This window comes from Gadus macrocephalus, chromosome 21, assembly GCF_031168955.1.
Source record: "Gadus macrocephalus chromosome 21, ASM3116895v1".
Taxonomy (NCBI): Eukaryota; Metazoa; Chordata; class Actinopteri; order Gadiformes; family Gadidae; genus Gadus; species Gadus macrocephalus.
Window position 1 is genome coordinate 16,120,069 of NC_082402.1, and position 11,084 is coordinate 16,131,152.

At 45.8% G+C, this 11,084-nt stretch overlaps 1 protein-coding gene across 4 annotated transcripts in view; it reads left to right on the plus strand.

The window, feature by feature from the left end:
- The window catches only part of armc2 (armadillo repeat containing 2), a 37,753-nt gene extending 27,372 nt beyond the window's left edge, over positions 1 to 10,381 (plus strand). For 3 of the 4 annotated variants that reach the window (XM_060041498.1, XM_060041497.1, XM_060041499.1), the window contains 6 exons: positions 2,777 to 3,065; positions 7,766 to 7,885; positions 8,267 to 8,380; positions 8,745 to 8,877; positions 9,398 to 9,573; positions 9,884 to 10,381. In XM_060041498.1, coding sequence (XP_059897481.1) covers positions 2,777 to 3,065; positions 7,766 to 7,885; positions 8,267 to 8,380; positions 8,745 to 8,877; positions 9,398 to 9,573; positions 9,884 to 10,008 — 957 coding nt within the window. In that variant the 3' untranslated portion in view covers positions 10,009 to 10,381. The remainder of the gene's footprint in view (positions 1 to 2,776; positions 3,066 to 7,765; positions 7,886 to 8,266; positions 8,381 to 8,744; positions 8,878 to 9,397; positions 9,574 to 9,883) is intronic. The other variant, XM_060041500.1, reaches the window with a different exon arrangement.
- The last annotated feature ends 703 nt before the right edge of the window (positions 10,382 to 11,084 follow it).

Consider the following 11,084-nt stretch of genomic DNA (forward strand, 5'->3'; position numbering starts at 1 on the left):
GAAGACAACAACTCCCACCATGCACAGCTTCGCTGGCGGCCACTCCCGCTGATCATCTCCGCCTATCGGACACCTCCTTGTTCCATCTACTAATGGAACAAATCAGCGTGGAGCTTGAACCGACGTCACTAGAGTAGTGACGCTTGCACAGAAGCATATGGCCGACATCTTTCTTTATTCTGGGTGGAAATAGTAACATAGTTACGCAATTAAATGCGTTTATGTAAACATTTTTAGCGAGAAATGTGCATTTTAATTTCATAATGTTCGCTCGTTGAATGTGAAGGATGTTTGGTTTGATAGTTATGACGAAGAGGGAACGCTCCATTCACTTGCATGGACAGCGTCTCTGGTTGCTAAACAACCTCAACGTCTTGGCGGACTATCTGCTGATCAACACTACGAATGCTGGAAACACACCAGACACACCATGTGAAGTTATTTAACCCGATTATTGTTATTTATAACCGAGATTATTTAATCGAACCCGATATAAACTCTATCATGCACCCAAACACGGCGGCGTTTGGGTTTCCTACCTCGGACTCCTAAATCCAGCGCAGCCACAGGCGCGTTGAACCATTTTTGTGACACACAATGATCAAGCTTCAAGTTAGGCATGTTACACGCGTTTGGTGTGGCCGTAGCCCGTGTCCACCAAAAGCGTTTTTTTATGCGGTTTCACCCAAAAAATCGGCTTCGTGTGGACGGGGCCAAGAAGGCGAACACACGTCACCAAGACGGGGAGACAGCGCCAGGCGACTTACGCCACTATCTGCCAATGGATCATGGATGCCTGGGCTGATATAACAGTCTCAACTGTGGTCTAAGCTTTCACGAAGGCAGGAATAATCACTGAACTGCCAGGCAACAGCAGCGACACTGACTCGGATAATGACGAGAGGGATCCGGGCATGTTGGATGCCGTACTCGCCCAACTGTTCAATTCGGACACACAAGAATTCAAGGGATTCGTAGACGGGGAATGAACTGAAAAAGTGAGCTTATTGTTAAGAGATATTGATATTGATCAGATATTGATCAGATATTGTTAATATGCACATTAACGTTTGAACATCGTTACCATGGGAGTGACCGGAGTTGTCAGAACGCTTAATAAAGTTTGACTTTATCTGACTGTTTTGTTGACATTCCCTTTAGCACAGCTCGGTCTAGTCGATGCATAACGCAACCCCAGTCAAACGTTTGACTGCAGTATCTTCTATTCTATGCGCCTTATAATCCGGTGCGCCCTATACATGAAAACAGTTCTAAAATAGGCCATTCATATTAGCCCTTACATAGTCGACGCGAGCGACGCGCGTAAACGACGTGAGTGACGCGAGCGACGCGCGTAAACGACGTGAGTGACGCGAGCGTCGCGCTTCCTTTCATAGTCTACACAGCATACGCGAACGTCGCGGGCAATGCATGCCATGCACCACTCACGCCATGGGTGGCAGCAGAGTCACCGGTGTTTTCGCGGGGGGACGTTCCAGGTGACGTTCCGATCAAAGTGGCTACGGAAGAAGAGTGATGAAGCGCAGAGATAGGCGGTGGTATGTGCGCCCTTTAAATACCTATACCTAAAAATACCTAAAAATACATTCACTCAAAGAGGCTACTGAACTTATGTTTCACACAGAACATGAACACTTATGTTTCACATAGAACGTGAAGACAAAACATTACGTAATTAATTCAAATAGGCTAACACTAAAACAAATAAGGCCAGTAGGCCTAATAGAACGAATATCGGGTGACAAGATCATTAAAATGGCTCACAATCCCGCATCAGCTGTTTGATGTCGCACATCAAAATAGCACTTTGCCCCTGTGGAAGGGTTCGCATAAAGGGTTCGCATAATTATGTGCCAGATCGTGTGGTAGGTGGCGGTATGAAAACAGGAAATGTGATACTCCAGACAGGAAGTAGTAACCAGACGAGCAGACCAATCACAGCCTTGCAGGCTGCGCGGCTCGCGTAAAAGCTTACGTAAAAAATTACGCAAGTCTAGAAAAATCGCCCGACGCACGCAAGACGTGAGAAGTCGCGCAAGGGGTGCGCAAGGGCCTCTTGCGCTTGCGCTTACGCTTACGTAACTGAGCATAAATCGGCCTTTACACTTCCTATTTTCTTGTACGCAAAAATCGTCATATTGCGTCATTAAAAACAGGAAGTGTTGGAGATCGATACGGATCTCTCCAGTCTCTCCAGAAAATAAGGGAATGATGCTAGACCATTCAAAAATATGCGGGGGGTTCTAAATATACAAAGCTTATGTGAAATGGGTGAAGTTGCCCTTTAAGGAAGTAACGTTTGAGCGCAAACTAGCTGTTTCATGCACTTATTGAGGGCCGTTCTCGGTGGGCGCGAATACTCCCCCTGGATCAGACATAGATTGTTCTAGCTTAGCAGACGTAAGACATATACATATGTCTTGAGACAGTATAAAGCAAAGGGAAAGGTTGAAAAAGCATGAGCACCCCTTTAACCCTATCACCACTGACCCTGGACACTTTTAAAAAAGGCCTAAAAACCTACCTTTTTAAAAAAGCCTTTCATTAGTTGTTTCCTTTGAGAGAGACGTTCTATCTCTAAATTTTAACTTTTACTTTTCTTTTTTTTTCTTATGTAGCACTTTGAGATTGTTTGCTCAATATAAAGTGCATTACAAATAAAATTCATTATTATTATTATTATTATTATCATGTGATCATGTGATCACTGGCAGAGGGTTTTCCCTCTAACCTCCTCCTGGTGCTCTCCTCTCAGGACCTGGTGGTCCGCCTGCTCTTCACCCTGGGGAACCTGACGTCCCGCAGCGACGCGGCGCGAGCGCGCCTCTATGGCTGCGGCGGCTTCCCCACCGCCCTGCTGCGGCTCTACCGCTGCTACCTGGGGGAGGGCGAGGACCCCCCACGGGCAGGGGTGCCCGGCGGGCAGCACCACGACGTCCTGGTCAAGCTGGTCCGGGTGCTGGCCAATGTGTGCGTGCACCCCGCCGTCGGCGTGGAGATGGCGTCGGACGCGCTGTGTCTGCAGCTGCTGATGGAGACGCTTGGTGAGCCGGTCGTAGAACGGAACCATTTGGTGGGTTTCACTTTTTCAGTCACTGCACAAACGTGGCGAATGCTCTGGGTGTGGGTCGTCGGTTGTGTTTTCGGTGTGTTCTAGAGACCACAGGCAGACACAGTGTTGTGTGTTTGTTTACACCAAGAGGCTAGGACAAAGAGTTTTCTGATTAGCTCAAATGAAGATTACTTGTTGTCAGAAATACCTTGCAGTACTACTGTGTTTGATTGTTAATATCCCCTTGTCGCACGGAAGGGATGATTCTGTCGACCAATCAACAGACGGCGTGTGTAGCTCGAACTTGCCGGCACCCTTTCAGGCGTCTCAGTACCCCAACGGAGGAGTACTGCGAGACGAGTATGGCTCAGTCCGGATCACGCCCACTTTTGGCGGTTGAAACGCCAACCTTTGCATTCTGAACCAACCTGCACCCTCCAGTGGAAATGCACCGTTAGTGACTATTGCTTTGGATAATGTTGTGAAACAGGTTTAACTTTAGAAATGAATCCTCTAGGACAGGGCTATTCAACGTCCTTATCAAGTGGGCCGAAAAGGAAAACCACTGGGGGTTCATGGGCCACACAGAGTAAAACTACGTGAATGAATCGCTACAAATAAATCGTACTTAAAGTAGTGTTAACTTAATATATATAGTACTACTACACGGAATAAACTTGTCAGACGCATTCCTTCCTTCTTCACTTTTAATCGTATCATTCTAAAAGATTTTGTTCTCACATATTTTGGACACGTATTTAGAATTAAACAATGTTGTTTGAATCATCACAAAACAGAACTACTGTACATATGAGACATTTTGAGCCAGAGAGTCAGTGAGAAAGATTGCACTGCCTTGTTTGCCTCATCCTGAGACACTCATGCAGCTTCTCATAGGTCATGGAGCAACGTGCCCTTGTTCTGATGGCATTCATATGAGGAAAGCTAGACTCAAACGTATCGGTTGAGCCAAACATTGTCAGAATAAGAGATGCCAGTTCCTGATTGTGGGGTACTGATACTCTCTAGTATCACCGGCTACTAGGGCTTTGACTTTTGCCCAAAATTCATATTCAAAGTTTGTTTGTTTATTAATATTAATATTTGAATATATTCGAATATTTATTAATAATATTTTGACCATTAAATGCCTTCAGTAAGACCTGGGCTGAATCCGAATACTTAGTACATACTATTTCTGTTCAGTGTCTATTACTTGACCGTAATGGTAGAACGCCTCTGAGCGCTTCCGAACACCGCCGAAACTCCACCGGATGTTTGGAGATGACGTATCTCCCCTCAGATGCCGGCAAAATTACCTTGATAAGTTACCTGTTTTCCGTCTTGTCATCGTTGCTATTAAATTAAAAATGTCTCTTTTTTACTTAATTACTTACTTTACTTTTTTACTCTTTTTAATGTCTCTTTTTTTCGCCGCTTTCTACGACGTCTTTCTAAGCCGCTGTTGGTAGTGTCGGGTCAGCCATCTCTTCTTCGTTCGTTACCAGACTCCGGTTGCATTGTGGGATAGCGTAGTGACCTACCGTTGTATACTGTGGCGGTAGTACGCATTCTTTAACGTTTTCCGTACTACACAATGCGTACTGAGCATTCGGACGCGCTATATTTGTGGCGTACTACAAAATGCATACTATAAGTATGAGTAATCGGATTCAGCCCTGGATTGGGTTTTGCGAGGTTTGTTTACCGGCGTTGCTATGGTTACCGGTCTTGCGTGTTCCAACGGTTTATTGGGTTTCTAATAAATCGCTGTCTAATCAATACTTCATTCACTGCCTCTTCCGTGGTCATTACAATATTATGAATAGACTGCGTCAGGTTCTCCGACATCTCTCCCTCTTGGCCTGCCCATAACAGGTTCGAATATTAAGGGCTGCCTAATATTCGTTCGAATTTTTATTTATTTTTTGATATTCGAATTATATTCGAATTACGAAGTTCGGAGTCAAAGCCCTACCGGCTACACACAGAAACCTGATTTGCATTCAACTATGTTTCTCCTTTATTTTATTAAGTTTTTGCATGCAACCTCTTGCGGGCCAGAAAAAAAATTAAGAGGGGCCGCATTTGGCCCACGGGCCGCTAGTTGAATAGGCCTGCTCTAGGACTCGTAGAATCATAAGACAAATGGGCACAGAGCCGCAATGACCACTAGAGCTCAGGAAGAAGAATGGGTTGACTGGTAACCAGAAGGTGGCTGGTTCGATCCTCAGCTCCTAGCTGAGTGTTGAGGTGTCCCTGAGCAAGACGACTCACCCTGACTGCTTCTGATGAGCTGGCTGTTGACCTGCGTGGTTGTTTCCGCCGTTGGTGTGTGAATGTGTGAATGAATGGCAAGTCGCTTTGGATAAAAGCGTCAGCAAAATCCCCTTAATGTAAATGTAAGTGTAGACGACAACCTATCTCACCTCTATCTAGATTGAATGTACCTGTAACTCTACCTCGGGAAGGACTAGCAGACGTAAGACGTATGGCGCGTTTCCACTGCAGGGTGCGGAACGGATCGGATCGCAAAGGTGCGGGTCGGGTCGCGTTTCCACCGCCAAAAGTGGGCGTGACCCGGACTTTGCCGTACCCGTTCCGGCCCCGTTCTCGGCACTCCTCCGTTGGGGTACCGCAAACGAGATGAGACGCCTGAAAGGGTCCCGTGAAATTCTAGCTACACCCCCCCTCCGTTGATTGGTCGACAGAATCGTCACTTCCGGGTGACGCGGGGATAAAAACAAACGAACAGTAGCCTCGAGGTATTATTCTTTACAATTAACTTGTTGCGTAAAACGCTTGCTTGGGCGAACAAGGAGGTGGAGACGTTCGTCTGCATTCTTGGGGAGGAAGACGTTTTTTACGATGTTTACGTAGCTGCCGCGGCGATCGACATCCGGCCTACCACAAAGGGTACTGTCGGCAGTGGAAACGCGACCTCGGAACTGAGCTGGGCTATACCGCCCCCTCCCTACCGCACCTTTGCGATCCGATCCGTTCCGCACCCTGCAGTGGAAACGCGGCATTATACATACGTCTTGAAACAGTCTACAGCAAAGGGAAAGGTTGAAAAAGCATGACCACCCCTTTAACCCTATCATGTGATCATGTGATCACTGGCAACTACTAACAACATCTAATTTTCTGAGAACAAGTGAATGAATAAAAAGTGTCCTATGATTAAGACAATCAAAAATGGACAATGGTTGTGTACATCTCTTATACATCTTTCCACCTGTTAGATGGAGGAAACTTTTCTCTTTGCATCGCATATGACTAGGGCTGGGTAAAAAAATCGATTTAATCGACTTTGGATCGATTTCATTTAGATTTTGCAATATCGATTCATAGGGCATGAGATCGATATATTTTTTTTTTGCACTTTAATTAACAATGCCGTAATGCATTTGCAGTGATGGAATGCTGACGAACAAGTACACTTTCACTTGCAATTCCTTTCTAATTTCAAAATTGCACTTTTGAGACTTGAGACAGTTTTGTTTACAGATCAAGTTTAAACTGTCCAATTTACAAGTTTGCACTTAAAACCTGTTGTTTAATATAAAGAGAAAAAATAAAGTACATTTGTATTTTGCATCACAGTTGAGCCATTTTCATTATTTAAGAGCAGATTGAATCGAATCGAATCGTGATTAATCAATTCAGAACCTTATGAATCGAAATCGAATCGATTTAGGAAATATCGATTCCACGATACCCAGCCCTACATATGACCACTGTTTTCGAAGTGCGGTCTGAAGAGAGAGGGTAGGGGTTGAGGGCTGTGATCCTGAAGAGGACCCTGGGAAACAGGCAGCCGGGAGACAAGGTTAAAGGACTGCAGATGACTGGGAGTCGGCTGCTGCTGTCGTTAGGGCCTAAGAGCTTCATACTGCAGACACCGTAGCTCAGGAGGTAGAGTAGGCTGACTGGTAATCGGAAAGTTGATGGTTTGATCCCCGGCACCTCGGGGATTGAGTGTGTTGAGGTGTCCCTGAGCAGGACACCTCACCCTGACTGCTCCTGACGAGCTGGCTGCCGCCCTGCGAGGCTGACTCCACTGTGAATGTGTGGTTGAATGGTTGTAAGTTCATGGATAAAAGAGTCAGCAAAATCCCGTAAATGTAAATGCACACACTGGCTATTGACACTAGCGTAACCATGGACTGGCCTGTATGCATTGACTGCCTGTAGTATCACCTTTTGATAAACAAATACAGAAGCAATTTGTATGATAACATAAAAGATTTGCCAATCCAATGAGTTGGTTAAGTATAGTGAGTGAGTAAGTCCTTAAAAATCTGTTTGAACCTCAAAATATTCAACTTCCCTTTGCCTAACCTTTGAAGAAGCAATATTTATCTCTTTGTCCTGATTCTATTTCTCCAGCCCACGGTTTACCTCTGAGACTCGTTTTAACGTGCTGTTTGCAGCTGTGTGGTTTGCAGCTGTGTGCAACCCTTTACTGCGCAGCGCTCGACAGATCAAACCACTTAAGAGAACAGATCAAACCACTTCCCTGATGCTGAGACAATAAGTGACTTGTTTTCCTTCCTTGTCATGCGTGTTTTTGATGTATAAAGACTATGTCTACCTTCTGTGTATGCGTGTGTGTGTGTGTGTGTGTGTGTGTGTGTGTGTGTGTGTGTGTGTGTGTGTGTGTGTGTGTGTGTGTGTGCCTGTGTACAGAGCTGAGGCCCGTGGCGGACGGAGAGCTGCTGGTGAACGTGGCCGCCACCATCAACAACCTGTCCTTCCACCAGCAGGCTGGCTCGGCGGTGAGGCAGAACCAGCTCGCCATCAGCCAGTGTAAGACACACACCATGACCACGTTGGGTTACTGGTGGGAAGGCTCCTGGCCAGAACAGTCAGAACGTCTAAGCTGCACTGGGAGTTTGATATTGTATCTTTATTCATTCACCTGTCTGCCTTACTGTCTGTCTGTTGATTTATGGCTGCCTGCTGTCGCTCTCCTCTGCCTCTGGTTTCCTTACTCCTATTGAGTATTTCTACCCATCACTCATCACTGGGTTTTGTCTCTCTCTCTCTCTCTCTCTCTCTCTCTCTCTCTCTCTCTCTCTCTCTCTCTCTCTCTCTCTCTCTCTCTCTCTCTCTCTCTCTCTCTCTCTCTCTCTCTCTCTCTCTCTCTCTCTCTCTCTCTCTCTCTCTCTCTCTCTCTCTCCCGCTCAGTGCTGTTGAAGCTCATGCTCAGCTCCAACATGGAGGCCGTTCTGGAGGCCACCCGTGTCTATGGAAACCTGACACAGTGGAAGGAAGTGCGGGACCTCGTCATGCGAAACAAAGGTGTGTGTGTGTAAATGTTTTATTTGACCAGTACCTCGGGGGGTCGAGCTCATTTCCACGAAGGCCACCACACCTGCGTCCTTCAGGGGTTTAAAAGCAGCTCATATCAGAGTGAGTGCCCTCGCACTAATGTATAATGGCCTTGTGTAAACTGACTCTTGACGCGCTATGTCCAGGTACTGCTCCAGCAGCTATGTGCTGCGTTGCAGAGCCTGTGTAATGTACTACTTAACGCCCAAGGCCAAACCGCACTGCATGTAAACACTGAGTAATAACACAGGTCCCCCTAGCCCCCCTACACTGCCCACACGCACAACACACACAACACAGACAATGCCTCATCTCTCATTCCTCTACCCTGCAGTCTACCAGTTCCTGGTGACCCTGCTGGATTCTCAGAGTGGAGAGGTGTGTTTTGCTGCCTGTGGGGTCCTCACCAACCTGAGCCTGGACCCTCCCAGCAGGGCCACGCTCACACAGGAGGGGGTCATCGCCAAGTAAGTCCCCCATCCCGGCCCCTTGGCCAGGGGAGGCATGTGTCTCTTTGAAAACGTAATGTAGCAACGTCACCACATCATGAATGCAGAGCACATTGTGTGAGTGTCCTTCATGCTAGACACAGCTGCCGGTGTGGTCATCTCGTCTTCTACCACATTGTCTTCGTTAACAAAAGCAGGGGCGTGGCTTTGTGTGAAACACACGGGTAGTGCGTCTTGTTTTTTGCAAAACACAAGATAGTTGTATCTCCTGTGGCTTTCACGGGACAACTTTGAAAATGCCAACCGCAAGATAAATCGGCAACCTTTCATTCAACTTCCTTACACGCACGTACATGCACACACACACACACACACACGCACTCACACACGAACGCACACACGCGCGCGCACACACACACACACACACAAGGCCCATTGAAGTGGAGCTAATGGCTTCCAGCCTACAGGTCATGTGAATCCCCCCCTCCCCCTGCGGCCATATGATGTTTGTGTGTGCGTGTGTGTTTGTGTGTGATAGGCTGGTGGACTGTCTCCGGGACCTGGGGCCCGGGGACTGGCAGCTGGCCGGCCAGGTGTGTCAGACCCTGTGGAACCTGACGGAGCCGAGCGCCTCAGACGGAGGGGCCCCCCTGCACCAGCAGGAGAGAGAGACCCTCCTGGGGGCCCTCATAACCTACTCATGTAGGCACATAGGTCCAACACACATGGGTCAAACACACACACACACACACACACACACACACACACACACACACACACACACACACACACACACACACACACACACACACACACACGTCGGATAACTTCACCAACGTGGTCAATGGGGTGTTTTAATACAGCTTATTTGTCAAGATGGCTTTAGATTAAATTCACACAATTGTAAGTGAAAAGTGTTATTTTATTTTGATGTATTTTCTAAATATAGTCCCAAGAATAAATACATTGTTGATTGACAAGCCTAACGTTTTCATTTCTGGTTTTCTGGTGACTCAATATTTAGGTGAAGAAGAGGCAATCCAGTGGACGGCCAACAACGACATGAGGGATTACCACAAGGCCTGCTGGGAGATGGAGTTTCTTCCTGTGGCCCGGAAACTAAAAGACAGACTACAGCCTCTGAACTGACTGATCTGTGTAGCTAGAATGTGACATCCATATCCTTCGTGTTCTCCGTGGGCTCACTATTCTTTATCTATTTGTACTAATACCCAGAAAATGATCTTCTCATAAGTGCCTGCTGAAATTATATTTGACTTCTTATTTGTCTTATTTGGTTTTACCTTAAACCTCAGTCAAACATGTATTGATTTGCACTTGGTTCCTATAACTCTATGAAGCCATGTAGACACGCCTCGCTCATGATGCTACATGATCGCTACAGGGAAAAGCAGGGATGTACATTTTAACTAGAGCTTTAACCTCTGGTCTCCAGGGCAGCACGACTACTGTGAATTGTTGGTATTTAACACAAAATATACAATAAAGAGCTAAATCCATACTCACACAGACTTGAAACCATCAGGAGCGTTTCCTTAGTAACTTCTTTGTCGATTGCCTACCATTCTATCGGACATGTGGGTGGTTCTGCATATCGGGACGCAGTTGAACCAAAGTGATGAGGTGTCGTACTGTGAATCAAGATTTGCACAAAGAGCTGCTGTTGACAACATAGCTTATAACCAAACACAAACGTTTGTTAATCCATAAATGCTGTCAGGTATTCCAGAGCCTCGTATTTGACCAAGATAAGCAAACTATAAATTCTAGCATGCTTACCTTGTTCAAATATTAGGATTTTAGATCTTCTTATTTGTTTAATATTATAATAATAATATATTATTGTTTAATATTATAATAATATTATATTATTGCTTTAATATTATAATAATATTAAACAAATAGGAATATTTAAAATATATAATGCAGGCTAAAAGCAACACAATTGCTGCTTCCAAAGGCAATAAGGAAAGCTGGAGAACAATGGCAGACTGTGAATGTGTCAGCTTTGGCTTATCAATAGACTTTTTGAAGGTCGAGTGCAGGATACGATTTTGATAGTACAAGCTGAAATTTATCTTAAGTCCAAGACTCATGGACATTTGGGAACTTACTCACAAAGGAAAAGTATCCAAACATGAGGAAAGGTGCTACCTCCTTGATATGGCTCTACTATTTTATCCCACATGAAGGTTATTAAGTGA